Source organism: Narcine bancroftii, chromosome 1, assembly GCF_036971445.1.
Source record: "Narcine bancroftii isolate sNarBan1 chromosome 1, sNarBan1.hap1, whole genome shotgun sequence".
NCBI classification, from domain to species: Eukaryota; Metazoa; Chordata; class Chondrichthyes; order Torpediniformes; family Narcinidae; genus Narcine; species Narcine bancroftii.
The window spans coordinates 250,589,553-250,611,154 of NC_091469.1; the positions used below are offsets into that span (position 1 = coordinate 250,589,553).

Genomic DNA, 21,602 nt, shown 5'->3' on the forward strand with positions numbered 1-21,602 from the left:
GGATCTTAAAGGGCGGCGATTGGTACATGCCATAACTTCCCAAATCACATCCCTAGGGGAGGCCAAGTTACCTGCCCCCCCCACCCCCCCAATTCGACTCCATTTTGCTATCAGACAATGAATTCACATGGATCCTAGCAGAGTTCCCTTCGATTGTGGCCTACAGTTTTCCTCCGCCGAGGGGTAAGGCACCACATCTTCATCAAGGGCCCTCCACTCCACGCCAGGGCGTGACGCCTTGCCCCCGAGAAGCTCACCCTCTGCAAAGAAGAGTTTTAAAAAAATGGAAGAACTGGAGATAGTGCAGTGCTGGGCCTCCCTCCTTACACATGGTACCAAAGGCAGCAGGAGGCTGGAGGCCATGTGGTAACTTTCGCCGCCTCAATGAGGCCACCACATCCTACAGGCACCCCGTGCCCCACATCTAAGACTTTACCACTAACTTGTAAGGGGCATAGGTGTTCTCAAAAGTCAACCTCATGAGGGGTTAACATCAGATCCCAGTCCATTCCCAATTACACCCCTAAAGCCACTATCATTAGCCCTTTTGGACTTTTCAAAATTCTGAGGATGTTCTTTGGTCTTGAAAATGCAGCCCAGACCTTCCAGAGGCTGATGGATGTGGTGGCCCCGGATCTCCCATTCATGTTCGTCCATTTGGAAGATATTCTCATTGCCAGCCGCAATCACACAGAGCACGTGGCCCACCTAAGGCAATTGTGCACCTGGCTGCAGGATTCGGATTAACTATAAACCCTGCTAAGTGCCAGTTTGAGTTGGAAACGATAGACTTCTTGGGGCATCGAATCAACAGGCACAAAGTGAAACACTTACCAAAAAAGGTAGAAGCCGTTTGGCCTTTTGCCAAGTCCTGCACTGTGAAGGGGTTGCATGAATTCACTGGTATGATTAATTTTTAAATCACCATTTCATATCAGCAGCGGCCCACATCATGCACCCCCTGTTCGCCCTCATGGTGGGGAAAAATAAAGACATTACCTGGAACAATGAGACTTTGGAGGCATTCCAGAAGGCTAAGGATGGACTGGCCAACGTCATCCTTCTGGTACAGCCCAGGCCAGAGGAACCAACCGTTCTCACAGTTAATACCTCCAACACAGTGAGAGGGGGTGTAATGGAGCAATTAATCGAAGGGCAATGGCAGCCCCTCACTTTCTTTAGCAGGCACCTCCAGCCACTCAAACTCAAATACAGAGCCTTTGACTGGGAGCTATTAGTGTCTGGCAGTCAGATACTTCAGGTATTTTTTTTTTGGAAGGCAGACAATTCAGGGTCTTCACGACCATAAACCGTTAATCTTTGCCTTCCACAAAGTGTCTGACTCATGGTAGGCCAGGCATCAGTGACATTTCTCATACATGTCGGAATTCACCGCAGATATCCAACAGATCGTGGGTAAAGCCAATGTGGTGGCTGACACTGTTCCACCCTGTAATGGAGTCCATTCAGGGCTGATCCCAGGGAATAGACTATTCTGGCCTAGCCAGGGCTCAGCAGGAGGACCCTGAGATCCCAGCATATAGAACAGCAGTTTCCAGCCTCAGGCTGGAGGATTTTGCCATCAGTCCTGGAAACCAGACGCTCCTCTGCGATGTCTCCACTAGCAAACCCAGCCTCATCGTGTCAGCAGCGTGGAGGTGGCAGGTCTTCGATGTGGTGCACAACCAGCCATCGGGGCTGCTGTTAAAATGGTGGCTTGTAGGTTATCTGGCATGGCCTCCGGAAACAAGTCAGTCAGTGGGCCAAGACTCGCATGCTCTGCCAGACGTCCAAAGTGCTGACACATATCAAGGCACTCCACCCCCAGACTTTTGAGCCAGCAGACATCAATTCAGCCATGTCCATACTGACATTGTAGCGCCACTGCCGTTCTCCCATGGGAAGAGTTATCTTGTCACCATGATTGATCGCTCCATGAGGTGACCAGAGGCGGTCCCACTGGTCAATACAACCACCAAGACCTGTGCCAGGGCACTAATTAACACCCAGGTGTCGAGATTCAGAGTCCCAGAGCATATGATCTCGATAGAGGTACACAGTTCACTTCTGGACTTTGATCGGCTCTGGCCAAGTTGCTGGGAACCCAGCTTCACCATACCATGGCTTAACCTTCTCAGGCCAAGGGGTTGGTGGAGCGGTTCCACAGGCACCTAAATGCATCCTTGATGGCTCAACTCAAGGGCCAAACAGGGCAGACAAGTTACCCTGGGTCCTCTTGGGGATCCTCACTGTGCCGAAAGAGGATTTCAATGCCTCAGCAGCCAAGATGGTATATGGCACACAGTTGGTGATACCGGTGGAGTTCTTCACCGCCGCCAAGGACCCAGAGGACCCCATGGCTTCAATGATGAAACTGAGCGAAAAACAGGGCACTCTAGTACCTCTACAGCCTCCGCTGCATGGCCAGGACAAAATCCCCAAAGGCTTAGCGACCTGTGAGGGGCATTTTGTGAAAATGACATTTTCATTCATGGGGGGCACACCGTAGAAGGAGCTGTATTAAGTAATCAGACACAACAGGTTGATGTGTGCTGGATCTCGGCGGGTAAGAAAGAGACTTTCATTATCGACCACCTCAAACCAGCACACCTGGACATTAGCTAACTGGACTCCATGCAGCCCCTGTAATGCAGAGGTAGGACACTGAAAGCGGTGAACAGTGCTCTGATAGCCGGTTCTTTCGGGGTGGGGGGCGGCGGGGTTGTGTAGCGGCCCGTTAATCAGGTCGTGACCTGGCCCACAAAATGGCCAACAAACGCAGCAACCACACAGACCCTGTGGGGACCAACAACCTTCGTCCCAGGTAATCGTCTGCATGGCTGGAAACAAAAAGCAATGGCAGAAATGCAGCCCAACTGAAGATCGGCGCTGCCGTGATGTCATTCCTGTCGTCAGCAGCGGGAAGAGAATATAAGCAGAGCTGCCAGTGCAATAAATCAGACTTCAACTCCTCGTGTGTATTATCTCCCTACACTTCACAAAAGCATCATTAAAAGGTGCAGCAGGAGTTATCAAAGGACAAACAACAGATGACACAGTGACATAGCTAACTGAGTTGCTGCCTGATTGCACCAGAGAATGTATTCAATCCTGACCTCAAGTGCTCTATGTGGAGTTTGCATATTCTCCCTATCACTGTGGGGTTTCATCTGGGTACTCTGTTTTTCTCCCAAGATGTGCAGGCTGGCTACTTAATTTATTGTTGTATATTGCCCTCAGAATGTAGGTCAGTGGTAGAATCTGGGTGGAGTGAGATGATGAGAATATGGGAAGAATAAAAAATAGATGAGTGTAAATAGATGGTTTTACATGGATCAAATAAAGACCAATACCATTGGCAATAGTATACTGTATAATATAGTATACTGTTTTATCCTAGAATTCATTACCAGCTTTAAAGATGTCTAGCAAGTGATGTCTCACGTAGCATGTACTTGTCTGACTCCATGCATTCATTCATGACCAACTTTTCTCCCAAAGGCATTCAAAAAATTTGAAATTGCACTTCTGAAAGAACATTTTTAGAATTAGTTTCTTTTATGTATTTTTTTTAAAACTAGGCCAAATTTAGTAAAGTTAGGGGCATTGTGCATTTTTCACCCATGAGTTCAAAAGCTCTTCAGATTCAGTGATGTGCCCAGCAAAATTACAATGTTATTTTTAGAATTATGTCTAGAAGCAAACACAGGTAGAAACTCAGATCTTGCACTGCAGTTTCACCTCTTTTACTCACCTTTCTACTCACAAGGAAACTGCCAGCCACTGCTAGGCCATGTGTGAAGTTATCGATCCCATTGGCAATGAGGTTCAAGTATCCACTAATCTATAAAGAACAATTTTAAAATTTCTAAAGCAAAATGAGTATTCAAGAAAATTTTTAAAAATTAATCCAACACGTCTCTGTCCTCCTTACCTTAATAGCTTGAATAGGCTGACTCAATGCCTTTAGTTGAGGTGTAGAATCATGGGAGTAACCATTGCTGCGTTTAAGATATGAATCAATCCAATGAGTACTGGCAGAGGAAATTCGTTTTCCATCCTGAACACGTTTGATCCCCTTATCCAAAAAGCAATAACCATTCTGCATTGTCTTTTCATTCTGAGGAAGAAAAAAAATACCAAATAGATAGAACTGGAAACTTGCCTGCTGCAGGTAGTGGTAACATTTTTTTTAAATAAAAGACACTTATGGCCTCCAGACATTCCCAGTGTTTTATAATCAATTAAATATTTTAAATATCATATTATAATGCAATATTTATGACAGGTAAACAATAATGAGATAATAAAAAATAATTTGCTTCTTTAAAAATAAAGGATACTGTGGCCATGTGAGCGGTGGAAGAAACACAGCCACCGCGTTGAGGATGGTTAACGACTGCTTTTATTCAAATTCATCACGCCCCTTTAAGGGCAGCACGAGCTCAGTCACCTGGTGCATTGTGACATCATAATCGCCGCCCTGGGTGGGCGCTGGAAGGGATGCTGGAGTCAGAGAGAAACCTCTGACGACGCCATTTCCCCATGGCTGCCCCACCACATGGTGATACAAGTGGGGCCGGTTCGCCATGAGGATGGGCGCCACCACACAACTCCCCCCCCTCCCCCCGAACTGGCTACATATCCTGTCACTTTGGTGGCTGGCCCCAGTGCTTGGGTGCGGCCATCTGCACCAGATGTGATAAGTCCAGATGGGGTGCCTTCAGGCAGTCCACCATAAAAACTTCCTCTCTCCCCTCCAACGTCCAGGGTGAAGGTTCTGCCGGACCAGTGTAAGACTTTGTAAGGCCACTCGTACGGTCGCTGTAGCAGTGCACCTTGTGGTCCCCTCCGCACAAAAATGAACAGGGCCGCGTTGAGCTCTTTGGGGAGATGAAACGGCCGGGTGCCGTGGCGTGCTGGGGGTGGGGGAGCTAGGGAGGATAGTCGCCTGCATAGGTCCGCCAGCAGGTTTTTGTCAGTGGCCGTGGTGTCAGGGTCTGGGCCGAAAACCTCACCCGACAGGGAAAGCTGTGCGCCATAGACCACCTCCACTGCTGAAGCCTGTAGGTCCTCCTTGGGTGCCGTCCTAATCCCGAGGAGGACCTAGGGTAGTTCGTCCGCCCAGTCTGGTCCAGAGAGCCCGGCCATAAGCGATGCCTTCAGGTGCCTGTGGAACTTCTCCACCAACCCGTTGGACTGTGGGTGCTATGCTGTGGTGTATGTTGTGCCAACTGAGTCCACAAGGCAGATGTGAACTGTGCCCCTCTGTTGCTAATGATGTGCGCCGGGACTCCGAAATGGGCGATCCATTGGCTGACCAGAGTCCTGACGCACATTTCCACGGATGTCTCCTTAATCAGGACGGCCTCCGGCCAGTTTGTGGTCCGATCCACCACCGTGAGGAGGTAGAGCCTCCTTGGACACTGGCAGGGGCCCGATGACATCAACATGGATGTGTTGGAATCTACGAACCGCCGGGCCAAAGTTCTGGATGGGGGCTCACGTGTGTTGCTGGACCTTGGAGGTCTGGCACCTGGTACAGTTCCTGGCCAGTTCCACCACCTCCTTCTTCAGCCAGTGCCACACAATCCACATGGTTGTCTTTACCACTGGGTGAGCGAGGTCATGGATCAGACTGAAGACCTTCGCCCTCCAATGCGGCGGGACCACCGGGCGCAGCGTGCCTGTTGAGACGTCGCAAAGCAATGTGTCCAGGCTGCTGGGCACCCGGACATCCTTGAGTTTGAGGCCCAAAATGGCAGTCTGCAAGGCCTGCGTCTTCGCATCATTCCTCTGTGCCTGAGCCAGTTGCTCATAATCCAGGCTGGGCGCAAGAGTGTTAATGGCTGGATTGGAGAGCGCATCAGCCACTACATTGTCCTTGCTGGCCCTGTGTCGGATGTCGGTCGTGAACTCAGACACGTACGAGAGGTGGTGCTGCTGTCTGGCGGACCACGGATCCTTGGCCATCGCCAGTGCTTGAGAGAGGGTCTTGTGATCCGTGAAGGCTATGAATGGTCTGCCCTCGAGGAAGTAGCAGAAATGGCGGATGGCCAAATACAGCATCAGGAGCTCCCGGTTGGAGGCGCTGTATTTGAGCTCCAGCGGGCACAGCTGCTTACTGAAAACCAGGTGCCATTGTCCATCGAACCACTGTTCCAGAACCCCCCCCCCCCCGCAACTGCTGTAGCTGAGGCATCCACGGAGAGCGTCATGTGTGCCTCCAGCCATGAGTGCACCAGCAGCGTGGCGCTGGCTAGAAACTTCTTTGTCTGCCTCCTCTGACCATGATAAAGTCTTTTCTTTGGTGGCCATGAACGCAAATAATGGGCGCATGGTGCGCGCGGCTCCGGGGATGAAACGATGGTAAAAGTTCACCATCCCCGCGAACTCTTGGAGGCCTTTTAGGGTGGAGGGTTTGGGGAATCGTTGAACAGCCTCTACCTTCTCCGGCACATGCAGGCCCCAACCGCCGAAATGGTGTGCCCCAGGAACTGGAAGTGCTCCTTGCTGAACTGGCATTTGCCCGCATTGACCATGAGGCCGAATTCTGCCAGCCGGGCAAAGTGTGCGGAGGTGGGCTTTGTGTTCGTCGTGGTTGCGACTGGCAATGAGAATATCGTCTAGGTAAATGAAGACAAAGTCCAGGTCTTTTCCAACTGCGTCCATGAGGCGGAACAATTTAGACCGAAGAGCATACGCAGGAACTCGAAGAGGCTGAAAGGAATGATAATGGCCATCTTACCCACGTCGTCTGAATGTACCTGGATCTGATGGTATCCCCGCATGAGGTCCACTTTGGAGAAGATCCATGCGCCGTGGAGGATGGCGGAGAAGTCCTGTACATGGGACACCAGGTACCTGTCGGGGGTGGTTGTGTCGTTCAACCGATGGTAGTCCCCGCACGTTCTCCAGCCCCCGGACAATTTCTGGACCATATGAAGTGGTGATGCCCAGGAGCTGTCCATGCGCCGGACGATTCCCAGTTTCTGGAGCCTGGAGAACTCCTCCTTTGCCTGCTGGAGCTTCTTAGGCAGCAGCTGTCTGGGTCTAGCGTGCAGCAGGGGGCCCTGTGTGGTGATGTGGCGGAAGATCCCATGCTGGGGCAGGGTGGCACTGAATTGTGGCTCTAAGATGGTGGGGAATTTGTGGAGGATCTCGTCGAACTCGACCTTGGCAGTGGCTACGGCTGTGATTTCGAGACTGCGGGCTTCTGCTGTGTCCAGTTGGGTGGAGTGGAATGTTTGGACATTGACCAGCCTTTTGCCCTTCATGTCAACCAGAAGGCTGTGAGCTCGGAGGAAATATGCCACAGAGGCTAGGACGAACCTCCAGTGGAACTTCTACTTACTGATCTGGATCTGTGCCCTGTGGGTGCTGTAGGTCCTGATGGTGGAGCCTTTGGCTGTCCACAGGGTTGGACCTTGAGATCGGGTGTGAGTCTCTAATGCTGTGGGTGGGGCGGGGGGGGAGAATGCTGAGCTTAGCTCGTGTCCACCAGGAATTGGTGGCTAGTGGATCTGTCTGTCACATGAAGGAGCCTGTTTGTGTGGCCAGCTGTCGCAGCCATCAATGGCGGCTGGCCTGGTCATTTCCCTGAAACCCGCAGGGCTGACAGCACTTATGGGCTTGCACTCCCCAGCGCTGGTGGTAGAAACACCAGGTCGACTGGCCCTCCTCTGGCTTGGTCTTGGGAGCAGCTTGCGGTCAGCTGGCTCCTGGTCATGCCACCTGGTTGAGGGCTGCCTCGTTCTCCATCTTTGTGCGCAAGAGGGCATCCGCACAGGCTGCTGCTCTCCTCGGATTCAAGAAGTCTTCATCTGTTTGGAGCAGCTGGATGTCCTCCAGCATCTGTTCCAGGAATATCTGGTGGAAGAGAAAACAAGGCTTGTGGTCTTCTGCCAGGGCCAGCATTTCGTCCATTAGCGCCGACAGACTACGGTCCCAAAGCCCACCTAGGTGAAGGAGCCTGGAAGCCCATTGCTGGGGAGTTAGCCCGAAAGTTCCAAGCAGCAGGTCTTTGAGGGCGGTGTACTTGCCCTTAGCCAGGGGGTGGTGGATGATGTCATCCACCCTCGCTGCCATATCTTGGTCCAGAGTGCTCACAACATGATAGAACATCGTGGCGTCTGAGATGTTGCGGAATTGAAATTGTGCTTCTGTCTGCCCAAATCACGTTCTCAGTCAGTGGGTCCAAAAGTTTGATGGAGACAGTGTTAACCTCTGCTGAATCCATGGTGTTTTGAGTCTAGAAAAATGTCTGGGCTCGTCAGGGTCACCACTGTGGCGGTGTGCGCTGTGGAAGTAACACACCCACCACATTGAGGGTCATTAATGACAGTTTTTATTCAAATTCACCACCCCCCTATAAGGGCAGCACGAGCTCAGTCACCTGGTGCATTGTGGCATCATAATCCCTGCCCAGGGTGTGCACTGGAAGGGATGCTGGAGTCAGAGAGAAATCTCTGATGCCATTTACCCATGGCTGCCCTGCCATGTGGCAATACAAGCGGGGCCAGTTCACCATGAAGATGTACGCCGCCACAATACCATAATTTTCTACAGCATACACAAGTTAAATGCTGACCCCACCTTGCCTTCAACACCCAGACCTTTCAACCGTACATTTATGTTATGAACAAGTTTTACTGCTGAGAAAAATTAAAAATGGTTCAAAATGCTCTCAAAAAACAAGAATCTGTTTATTGAAGAGAGCAGATCCACTAGTTTTAAAGTATCCTGACTTCCAAAATGTATACATGTACAAGACAGAGAAGATTCACCAGGACAGTGTCTGATATGGAGAGTCTTTACATGAATGGGAACAAGATAAGGTGATTTTGATTTGTTTGGAATGAGGCATTTGACAGAGGCACACAAAGCCGAGGGGTAGAGCGAAGGGAGCTTTTCCCTTTAAGAGAGATTTCCAAAATCAGAAAACAAAGTAAGGAGCAAGAGGCTTGGAGAAAACTTCTGGAAGAATTTTTTTTTCCCAGGGTGATACTGTCATTGAAATCTGCAATGCGTTGGCTGAGGCAGATAATTTTGGAACATGTAATTATTAAGACTTGAATTCTCAAGTGGTGGTAAAACGGGATTAATAAGAATTAGAAAATTGATTATTTGCATGGACAAAAGGGCCATTGAACTCCATGACTCTCCAACTAGTTTGACAGGGGGATGGGAATCAGAATGCAAGGGCTGAAACTGCAACAGAAATTGGAAATGATGATGCAGTGTGTTGCAGGTCTGTAAGGAAGGACAGGCAGGGGGAGAAGCATAAATAAGCAGTTGGAGCATTTCAATGTAAGGAGAATTAGGAATAAAAAAAGATGAACTTAGAGCATGTATCAGTATGTGGAATCATGATGTTGTGACATGGCTAAGCAAGGAGAGGATTGGCTGATGCAGATACTGGGGTTTAAATGTTTTAAAAGGTAAAGGACGGGGGGCTGAAAAAGGGGGGGGGGGAGAAAGAGTAGCAGTACTAGTCAGGAATAGTGTCACAGCTGCAGAAAGGGAGGAAATGTCTATGAGTTAGTGTGGGTGGAAATCTGAAATGGGAAGGGAGCAATCACTGTACTGGGAGTAGTCTAGGCCCCAAATACCCCTCGGGAAACTGAGGAACAGACAAGTCGGCAGATTTTGGAATGGAGCACAAATGATAGGGCTGCTTTTATGGGAGACTTCAACTTCCCAAATAGTGGGTGACACCTCCTGACTGCAAGAGGGATAGATGGGGCAAAATTTGTCAGGTATATCCAAGAAGGATTCCTGACACAGTATATGGACCAGCTGAATAGAGGAGAGGCCATACTGGATCTAGTACTTGGTAATGAACCTGGTCAGGTGGTGGACCTCTCAGTGGGAGAACATTTCGGCAAGAGCGACTACAACTCCCTGAGCTTTAGCATAGAGGTGGACAAGGATAACAGCATGAGAAATGTAAAAGTGTTAATTGGGGGAAGGACTAAGGCAGAAATTAGGGAAAGTAAATTGGAAACAGATGTTCTTTGGAGAAAGCATAGAAATAATGTGGAAGATGTTTAGGGACCACTTGTACTGGGTTCTGGATAAGTTTGTACCACTGAGACAGGGAAAAAGAGAACCACGGATGACAAAACAGGTAAGGCAGCATACATTAGATTGAGGAAGCAAAAGCCAGGAAGGGCTCATGAGAATTATATGATAGTCATGAAGGAACTTGAGAAAGGACTTAGGGGAACTAGAAGGGGCCACAAGAATGCCTTGCAAGTAGGATTAAAGAAAACTCTAGAGTGCTCTTTGCTTATGTGAAGAGAAGAAGAGTGAGAGTGAAGGAATGTCCACTTAAAGGTAAAGGAGACAACATAAACCTGGAGGCAGAGGAGGTTGGTGATGTCCTAAATTAATACTTTTCTTCAGTATTCACCAGAGAAAAGAATCTTGGTCAAGGTGAGGTCAGAATAGAACAATCTTATGTGCTGGACCACATTGAGATTAAGAAAAAAAAGTGCTGGATATTCTTAAAAAGATTAGGATTGATCCCGAGGACCAGACAAGATGTACTCAAGGTTACTATGGGAAGCGAGGGAAAAGATTGTTAGCAATGATCTTTGTGATCTCCTTGGCTGTAGAGGAGGTGTTGGAGAATGGCAAATGTGGTCCCCTTGTTTTTTTAAATTAAAAATTTAAATTTAGACCTAAAGCACAATAACAGGCCATTTCATAAGTGCTTTGTGGTTGGTAGGGGATTTAATAATGTGGTATGTGAGTGGGGAAAAAGGTAGAGAACCACTGGTTTAGATTGTTGCATAGGTTTAAAAATATAGGTTAGCACAACATCATGCGCTGAATGGCCTGTACTGTGCTGTGCTCTAATACCATCACAACCACCTCCTCTGACAGCCCGTTCCATATACCCATCAACCTCTGGGTGTAAAAAAAAAAGTTCCTTCTCATGTTCCCATTAAATACCTCCTACCTCCCCCTTACCTTAAACCCATGTTTACTAATTCACCTAGTCTAGGCAAAAGACTGATCTATTTCTCTCATGATTCTGTACTCCATGAGATCACCTGTCATCTTCCTCTGCTCCAATGAATAAATCCCCAGCCTGCCTGACCTCTCCCTGTGGCTTAGGGCCCCTAATACTGTGGCAACATCCTTGTAAATCTTCCCTGTTTCTCTTGTGAAGAGTGTCTGAGTAGCCTGAGACTATAGTAATTGGAGTTTAGAAGGATGAGGGGGGGGGGGGGAGAAATCTTACAGATCAGATGTTGCCTCTATTGGAAAATGTCTTATGAGGCAAGGTTAGCAGAACAAGAGCTTTTCTCTTTGGAGCAAAGGATGAAAGGTGACTTAATAGAGGCCTAGATAGGGTAGACAATCAGCAACTTTTCCCAAGGGCAGGAGTCGCAAAATGAAGTGAAGAAACAGTGAAGGTAGGAAAGTTTAGGGGAGTCCTCAGGGGTAAGTGAATAATGAGCACTTAATGTGAAAGAGTCAATTTAATGCATGCTGCATTGGACTGTTAACAATTTTTGCCTCATATCTCAATCCACCAATGTCACAAAATAATCTGATTTGCTGTTCACTTGACAGTTCAACAGAAATAATATTGATAGAAATAGTAGATAGAGAGAAATGGGACATTCTTACCTAGGTGTTCATAGAGAATTTAAGCAATATCCAAAAATGAACAAATTCCTTACATAATATATCCATTCCAACATACTGTTTTCAAATCATGGCGAGTTCAATCCTAATATTGTGGCACAACCAAGTCATTCAGGAAGCTCCCAAGTTCCACTACCAGGATACTGTGAGCCTGCTGACATCAATGTGATATCTGGAATCAGTAGCCAAGAAAGAGTAGATTTTGGTTGGAATACAAGAGGCAATATAAACGAGAGAGTGCAATTCTAAAAGGAATACAAGAACAGATAACCTGAAGGCATATGGAGACACAAGGGATTGCATATCCTGTAATCTAGGCAGAAACAAACTGTCAGTAAGCCAGGCAACATCTGTGGAGACAGAGATATGGTCAGTGTTTTCTGTTGAAACCTTGCATTAGGACTGAGGGCACAGCAGAGACAGCTGGTATAAAGAACTGAGGGGAAGCATGAGAAAAGGGCCAGCAGGTGAGGAAAGAGAATGATGGATCCAGGATGGGGAGTGGGGGTGGGTGGGTGGGTGGAGGTTAGAGTTGGAACACAGGAAGTGATGTGTTAGGTAGAAACAGATAAAGAAAGGGAGGAGACAAAGAAAGAGGCTGGAAGATAATGGAACAAGAGGCTGATAAGATGATGGGTAAATCAGATAAAAGGGGAATGGAGGGCAGATGGAAGCAACTCAGGGAGAGGATAGGAACATAAATATTTACCATAAATATTTGAGTATAATGCGAAAAAAATTTCCCCCTTTTCCCCTCAAAAATAGGGAAGTTGCATTATGAACGAGAGTAAAATTTAAAAAATATATTTTTGTAATTCAAACAGTAGTCGGCAGCATGACTCGGGCGGCCGAGCAGGCAGGCGGTAGCTGGCAGCGCGACTCAGGTGAGTGAGGGGAAGGGGGGTTGTGAGAGTCTGCAGCGAGACTCAAGCAGGTGAGGGGGGTTGTATTATACACAGGGTAAAATTTTTCCCCCTTTTTCCCCGCAAAAATGGGGGGGGGGTCACATTATACATGGAACGCATTATACACGAATATTTACAGTATATTCATAGATATATTGCATAGTTTGTCAAAAAAGATGCAACATTTTGAGAAAGTTAAAATGCATATAAATCAGAGCTTCACTAATAAAAGCATGAAGAGCAAGGAAACCATGATGAACCTTTGTATTAAACACCAGTTCTGCAACTAGTGGCACAATGTTCAGCTTTGACTGCCAAACTTTTGAGAAGGTGCAGGATGTTGGACATTAGTCATATGTATAGACACAAAAACTGAGCTGTTCTTGGAACTGAGGATTTTGCGAGATCTGATGGAGAAATTTAAAATCATGACGAGCAAATGTGCAAACAGCTGAAAAAATAACAAGGATTTTTTTTAAAATAAAGTATGTGGCTAGGTCATGGACATATTGGAGACTGATTCAATTGTAGCATTCAAAATGGAGGTGGATAAGTACGCCAAAGGAAAGAATTAACAAGGATATGGGAATAGGACAGTGGAATTAGCTCTTACATAGAACTACAATGGAATTGATAACCTGAAGTTTCTTTTGTGCTGTAATTATACACCATTCCTGATATTTCCACACCACTTCCTGTTAGAATTTTTAAAAGTGTACATGTGGATGATACAGGAAGGCTCAAAGGTGAGAAAATAATTAGAGGAGGAGGAATGATGGAACACTTTGCCACAGAAGATAAAAGCTGCAATGGCTTGATTAAATTATTTATATCAGTAGCTGAAGTAGAGGCCAACCCAAGATTATGAGAAGAATTTAAGATTAGAACTTGTGAACACTATCTCAGGATAAAAGACATTTAGAGTTGAGATGAAGAGAAATTTCTTCACCCAGAAAATGGTGAATCTATGATATTCTCGAACGCTGAAGGCTGTGGAGGCCAAGTTGTAGAACATGTAAATACATGTATAGATCATTTCTTGACACAAATATGGTGTAATGGATTATAAATATTGGGAGGAATTTGGTAAGATTAGTGGGTTACATTCATACACACATTTTAAAACAGATCTTATTTGAAAGACTGAAAAATTCATATTTAGTAACATTGCAGGATCTCTGGAGAATGTGATGCACACTTCACAAGTAGGTGATAATTGAAATGATGTCATGAAATGAATGGACTGGAGACACTCTGGCTATTGGAAGCTCTTTTCAAGGGTTTTGACAGAGCGCACAGAAAGGTCACTCCTGTGTTTTGTTTATCTAAGTCAACATCTTGACCAAGGAGAAGAACTCCTGTTGTTTGCTGAAGAAGGTGGGGCTTTTGGCAAGTGAGAGAGTCACATGGGCTTTCTGGCAGTTGGTGTTGGAGGGAGAGAGAGAGACAAATTAACAAGCTCTTTCAGTGTGACACTGAACAGTGACGGCTGAAACAAGCCAGGAAGAGCTGATTGGAAACAGGAAGTTCCAGAGCAGTGGATGGCTGGAAGTGCTATTGGTCTGATGTTTCTCTTGGAATAAGATGAACATAAGGCATTCTGTGGTGGCCTGAAAGAAAGAGGTTACTATCTGGAAAACCCTGATAGGGCAAGTTTGATCAACGAGATATTTAGATGACTAATGGTGGTACCTCATTTGTAGAAATCTTGGAACATCTCTCTCCGCAAACCCTACAAGACCCTTTCGAGTACCAAAGCCTGGTGAACTTTATACACGTTCAATTCTGTGCACAGTATAAGAATTGCCTGCATCTAGAGAACTTGGAAGAAGGAGAAGTGAGATTGAACTGTGACCCAAAGAGCTTTTATTAAATTTATACACCCATTACATACACGTGCGCTTAGAATTAGAAGGGGGGTTCATTTGGGTTAGTTAAGTATAGAGAAGTTAAAGTTTGATTCTGTTTTCATGTTTAAAGTTGATTAAGAATAACTTTTGTTTTAAAACCACTTGTCTTGGTGAATGTCTATTGCTGCTGGGTTTTGGGATCCTTTGGGCTAGTTACAAAGGAAAGAATGAGAATTTGCAATAGGGGATCACTCTGAATGGTAATGTTTACTCAAAGGAGTAAGTGACCTCCTGCTACCATTTTTCTGTGTTTGTTATTCATGGGAGTTTCATAAAGCAAAATAATTTTAACAGTCAAGAAAGTACATCTTTTGGATTGACAGAATTATCAAGTTGGTATTTTAAATACAGGCCCAAATGGACAAAATTACTGTGCTGAGTTTTTTTGGGAATATTTTATTTTTAATTTTCCAACTCACACAAATTCAAAACAATAGTACACCTCAACACCGATGCATTACAGAATCCATTTTCCCCTCCTCTCTCCTCTCTCATACCCTAATACCACAAGGAAATTATTATGTAAATTAAACAAACAAAGAACCAAAAATTTGCAGTCACCACCCCTTAAAGGAATCAAATATAAACCCAGAGTAACAAAGTAAAAAGAAAAAGAACAAGAGCACATTATCTGCGCCACAACCCATTTATCTCAATTGTTTACTATTAGTAGGGATTTTAACCTTTCTTCTCTTTGGAAGGGTTGTAGCTATATCTGTGTACCTATATGCTGAAGATAAGGCTGCCATACCCCAATAAATGTGTCATATTTCCTCCTTAAATTGTCTGTGCTGACAGTTCAGTCAGAAGGTAAATGAAGATTGGCAAGTGTATCTGTTATTGGCCAGCCTTCTATCACAAGCTAAGAACAGTGACCAGCTGTGAAAAGGAACCAAATGTTGGCACAAAAGACAAGTGGGATTGAGTAGTTTCAGAGTAATGACAAAATTGGCTACAGAGCAGGAGTATATGAAGTGCAAGGAGTCAGAATGAACCTCTTAAAATATAACAAACAAAACAAAAACCAATATAAATGTAGTCAATCATCAAAGTTTACTGAAATGGAATAATATCACAACTTGGAAAAGTAGCTGCCTTTCACTGGCAGTAAATGCTGTTATCCATGCATTGGGCTTTTGGCAGCACTGAAGAGGCAGTTCTCTTTAAAATTCAATATTGTCTCAGATTCAATTAATCCGAAGCCTGAAAATTCAGCTCTTCTAGGTTCAATAACAGTTTCCTTCAAAGGCTATCAGCCTCATCAACCCCCCCTTTTTATACATTATTGTAACACCATATTTTTCCCCTGCATTGTGGTGTCAGTGAAAATTTTATATATCTAGCTTTTAATTTATTATTTATTTTTAATTTAATGTATAGGATTGTAATTGTTTTTTTTCATGAAGTAGTTGGCTGCAGCAAAAAAGAATTTTGGTGTCTATGTAAAATGTATATGAAAATAAACTCATCATCATTAACTTCCTCCATGAATTTCTCTCCATCACTCCTTGAATTGTGTGAGGTTGCTTTAAAGCTCCTTTTCATGTGGCCTGCTCTTCAAACATTCTTCCTTTCGCTAGGCTTATTTCACGATACTTTTCTCGGAATGTGCTATCTTGGAGACTTACCCTCATTGATCTGACATTGGGATTGTCTGTGTCTCTTGGTTGTGAATATTTTTGGAGCTCTTCAGTCATTTCCATATATCAAAAACCAAGTTCATTTTCTACATTATATTAAGCAGGCAAAAAGGCCAGGCGTTGGGTTGGGGAGGGAGGCAAGAACAAGGCAAAAATGTACCTGGGTGTTACTCGTATGCCAGTCAATCATACAACATAGAAAAAGGCCCGTTAGTCCACCAAGTCGACACCAACTGTTATGTCGATTTACTCTAATTTTACACTGACCGATTTTATTTTGAAGACATTCCCATCCAAATCTCACCACTCATCTAAACACTAGAGGCAGTTAATAGTGGCCAATTAATCTACCAACCTGCCTGTCTTTGGAAACCAGAACATCCGGAGAAAGCTCAAGGTTACTGAGAAAATGCACAGGCTCCACAAAGATAGCATTCAAGGTTAGGATTGAGTTAATAGTTCTACTTACTACATCACAATGCTGCCCCTTTGCTGGTCAGAATCAGGAATCGGTTGTGATGTAGAGTTTTTGAAGTCGTGTACTTACCCGCATTAGGAGTGGTGCTGGTCGCCGTCTGAGGTGATGCATGGGAACAATAGTGTGCATTAGCGGGTTAGTTCAGAAGGCTGCATGCATGGTGATCGATCTCGGACGCAGGAAGAGGAGAGTGAGAGTTTAAAGATCACCAGAGAGCCAAAAGGTCAGAGGGATTTGGCTTGGTGGAGTTTGGTGGGATGAAGAATTCATTGTGGTGTCTGAGAAGAATAAAGAGAATTGACTCCATTTTGTGTTGAAAAAAATGAGAGAGTGTATTATTTAAATTGAATGTAAACTGGATAAATTACTGTAGATACCAGGTAACCCATCCTGCCAATCCTTAAAAACTTCAAATTACTTTAGGTAGAGCAGTCAAATCTTGCTTTGGATAGAGTGGTCAAGTCCTACCTATGATGGGCTAGAATTTCACTCCCTCAAGGGTGAAGGGCCATCGTATTTGCTTACTCTTTTAACATACAAAAACAAGGTGCAGGAAAACTCAGCAGCACCATCTCTGCAACTTAAAGCTAATGTTTTCTTTCATTCTGTCCCCAAAAATAGACTTCAACCACTCTTTCCACAGATACTGCCTAAACTACTAGATTCCAAATTTAGACCACAAGACGTCGAAGCAGAAATAGGCTATTCAGCCTATCGATGCCTTGGCTAATCAAGAATATAATCAATCTCTGCCTTAAATACATCAAATGACCTGGCCTCCACAAGCATCTGTGGCAACGTTCCACAGATTTATCACCTCTGGCTGAAGAAATTCCTCCCCATCTCTGTTCTAAGCAGACACCCTTTAATCCTGAAGTTGTACCCTCTTGTCATAGACTTTCCTACCATGGAAAACAAACTTTCAAAATTGACTTTACCCACGCGTTTCAATAATTGGAATGTTTCAATGAGATTCCCCCTTCATTTTACTAAATTCCAAAGAATACATCTCATCTTGTATAAGGACTCACCATTTAAAGAAAGTCTGCTCATTTATTTTTTTCTTCCAAAGTGCATGACCATACACTTTCCAACATTCTCCTAGTGTGTACAAGTCTTGTTGCAGCCTCAGTGTTTCCTCCACACAACCTGCTCCTCCACCTACCTTTGTATTGTTTAAAATTAGCTACAAAGCCATTCATTCCATGATTCAAATCATTACTATAAAACAAAAAGAAGTGGCCACAACATTGACCCCAGTGTAACACCACACACAACTGGCTCCCAGTCGGAAAATGATCCTGTACTCTAACTCCAAGTCTGTTTCCTGCCAATCAACCAATGCTCTACCTAAGCTAGTATGTTTCCTGTTATACCATGGGCTCTTATTTTGTTCAGTAGCCTTGTGTGCAAATGCCTTCTAAAAATCCAAATGCACAACATCCACTGCATTTCTCTTATTGAGTTTGCTTGTCACTTCTTCAATAATTCCAATAGATTTTCCCTTAATGAAACTATGCTGGTTTGGCCTACCCTGTCATGTGTTTCCAAGTACTCCGTATCCTCATCCTTCACAATCAACTCCAACATCTTCAGGCAAAGAGACCTATATTTTCCTTTCTGCTGCCTCCCTCCTTTCTTGAATACTGGGGTGATATTTGTCATTTTCCAGTCTCTGGAATCATACCAGAATCTATTTATTCCCAAAAGATCATTATCCATCCCTCCACCATCTCCATTGCCAAGGGTGCAATCCATCTGGTCCAGGAGACTTATCCAACCTTAGACCATTCAGCTTTCTGAGCACCTTCTCCCTTGCAATAGTAATTGTATTCACTCCCTTCCCTGATACCCTTCAACATCTGATACACTGCTAGCGTCTTCACAATGAAGACGAATGTAAAATACTCATTTAGTTCCTCTGCCATCTCCCTGTCTCCCACTATTATTTCTCCAGTGTCCATTTTTAGTGGTCCATTATATACTCTCACCTCTCCTTTATACACTTGAAGAAGCTTTTTGCATCCTCTTTGATATTATTTGCAAGCCTACTTTCATAGTTCAACTTTCCCTCTGAGATTTCAGTTACCTTCTGTAAGTTTTTAACTTCCCAGTCCTCTATCTTCCCACTAATTTTTGCTTCTTTGTATGCCCTCTCTTTTGCATTCACGTTGGCTTTGACTTCCTAGTCAGCAACAGGTGACATTTTTCCATTCAAATATTTCCTCTTTTTTGGTCTGTATTTATCCTGCACCTTTCCAATGTCTTGCAGAAACTCCACCATTGCTGCTCTGTTGTCTTCCTGACTAGTGTTTCCTTACAATCTACCTTGGCCAGTTCCTCTCTCATGCCACTGTAATACCCTTTACTCCACTGAGATACCAATACATCTGACTTTAGTTTCTCCTTACTAAGTCTTAAGCTGAACTCAATCATGCCCCTTTTACTCTAAACTCTCTAATCAGTTCTAGTGCATTGCACAACACCCAATTCCCCCCCATGGACTCATCAAAAAACTGCTGTAAAAAGCCATCTCATAGGCTTTCTACAAATCCTCTCTTGAGATCCAGTCTCAACCTGGTTTCCCAAACTACTTGCATGTTAAAATCCCACTGACACACTTTTTCTATCTACTGTTATAATTTGTTGTCCACATCCTGCCTACTTCATGGAGGTCTGTATATATTACAGCCAAAAGAGTCTTTTTACCCTTGCCATTTCTTAACTCGACGTACAATGACTCTATATCTTCTGATTCTATGTCACCTTTCTAATGATTTAATGTTGTTCCTTACCAACAGAGCCACGCCACCCCCTCTGATTTCCTGGCTAACCTATCGATACATTGTGTATACTTGGATATTCAGTTCCCAATGACATCCATCCTTTAGCCACAACTCTGTAATGGCCACAACATCATAGCTGCCAATCTGCAGCTGTACCATAAGGTATCCACTTTATTTCTTATGCTGCATTCATTTAAATACAAAACCTTTAGCCCTTAAATTTGACTTTGTGGCCCTGTTGCATTGCAACTCATCCCCATTGCTGCAATTTTGCCCTATCTCCCCATCCTTTCATTTGCCTACCAAAGATTTTGATTTCCTAGAACCAAAGGTGGGACACATTTTTCAAGCTTTCTAGGCTTTGCAACAGGACAGCATGTTTTTCCCCAAACTACATATACAAAATCACCCACATATAGAACAGTTTACCAAAAATAAATGCTGAAGATTTTTAAATTTTAGAACAAGTTTTCTGAAATCCCCAAAAGATGGAAGGAACGAAGCAGAGGTATAAATCACACACTTCATATTTGCTCTCTTTCTTCTTCATAGAAAGTCCTGAGATTCCTCTGTACTCAGCAACACTTCCAAGGATGTTTGTTTCCATACCTCCCCTCTGTACTTTCTGCATTGCTAAACTACATAAATGGTGCCCTGTATCACCAAGCCCACATGTGCCTTAAAAGAAGCTTAAATAGATGAAGACATAATAGACATGGATCTTGGTAAAAGGTTAATTGGTGGGACATAGCTCAGGGTGGTATAGATCTGGAGGAACTAGCTTGGTGGGCCAACATTCATTTTGGACCTTTATTGTATTTGGTTATTTCATATTTTACTTACTTTGTGATATTCTGTATTCTCTTCATCTGGGAATATTTTCTCCAAAACAAAGAATGCGAGCAATCCAATAATTACCCAAATACCCAACTTCCTCTGCTGTTCACGACTGTGTCCACCATCTGCACATAAAGCAGAAAGTGGTAAGATTACCTAAACAGGACCAAAAGACTCTGGCAAGAAAATTTCTTCTGGCTTAATTTTTTTTTGTTGCATAAATTATTGGGTGCATTTCAACTGCTTTGGGTTCAAATATGCACTGAACAACCAATACATTTAATTGCCAGACCTGGCTCAATTACCTCAAGCTTCTCAGGTTTTAGGTCTCGATGCAAGACAACATTTGAGAAGAGTTGAAAACCCTCCTTTTTTTCTGGCAGTTTGTTGCAATTGGATCATTGACTTGGTCACAAGGCAATTAAGAATTAATCAGGTTAAATCAGCAATTAAACAGTATGAAACTCGTCCTTTACCCCATATTCTCTGTGATGATTATCCACAACAATTCAACATTCCCACATTAAACATGTATCCCCCCCTACAATTTTCCTATCTAAGAACCAGTCCAAGGGCCTTTTAAACACTCCAAATTAAGCTAAATTTAACTTAAATTATTTAAATTTATATCACTTCAAGGTCTTTTTGGGAATCTCTTAGCTTCCTCCACTTGGAACATTGAATGAGTTTAACCAATTGTGTCTAAAATTAAGACAACACAAAAGATAGTCAAACACTATTGGCTTTAGATCAAAGCAAAAGGTCAAAAGAGAAGACATATTGGTTGCACATAGAATACAAGCAAAATAAAATTATTGAGAATTACACAAATGAATTGGACCACAGCAGGAGTACAGTATTCAGTACTGATCACCATGTTCAGAAAGGATTATTAAGGATGCGGAGGAGATTTGTAGGTGTTGTCAGAACAGTCATAACAAGTGAATCTAGGCTGAGTTTGTTTGTTTAGGTACAAGTCAGAGCATGGAATGATTGAGGTGTACAAGAGATATCCGCATGGTCAACAGAAAAAAACAAATTCCTTTCAGGAAATAATTCAGTCACTAGGGGATGTAAATTAATGGTAACTGGTAGAAGAATGCGAGTTGAAAAAAAAACTTCCTTAAATGGGGTTGTTACTCACTGCTTGAAACTGTGGTGGATGTAGAAATCCTGGTCATAACCAAAAAAATTTCCAGATGTCTCTGAGTCAAAACCTCAAGATTCTGAATTTGAGAATTGGGAAGTGGGATATATTTTTGGCCAGTAGGGATAAATGGATGAAAAGAAGACAAATCTGTAATTTTAAATTTACCATCTGTTCCTTCAATACATTACCCTTCCCCACCCCAAATTATATATGCTGACCATCATACCTCCTTCTA

General features: G+C 44.1%; 1 protein-coding gene across 4 annotated transcripts in view; it reads right to left on the reverse strand.

Moving 5' to 3' along the window:
• Positions 1-21,602, reverse strand: part of slc39a13 (solute carrier family 39 member 13) — a 72,715-nt gene that overhangs the window by 28,200 nt on the left and 22,913 nt on the right. For all 4 annotated transcript variants that reach the window (XM_069894583.1, XM_069894576.1, XM_069894565.1 and 1 more), the window contains 3 exons: positions 20,224-20,342; positions 3,935-4,120; positions 3,755-3,844 (listed from right to left, as the gene is read on the reverse strand). In XM_069894583.1, coding sequence (XP_069750684.1) covers positions 3,755-3,844; positions 3,935-4,120; positions 20,224-20,342 — 395 coding nt within the window. The remainder of the gene's footprint in view (positions 1-3,754; positions 3,845-3,934; positions 4,121-20,223; positions 20,343-21,602) is intronic.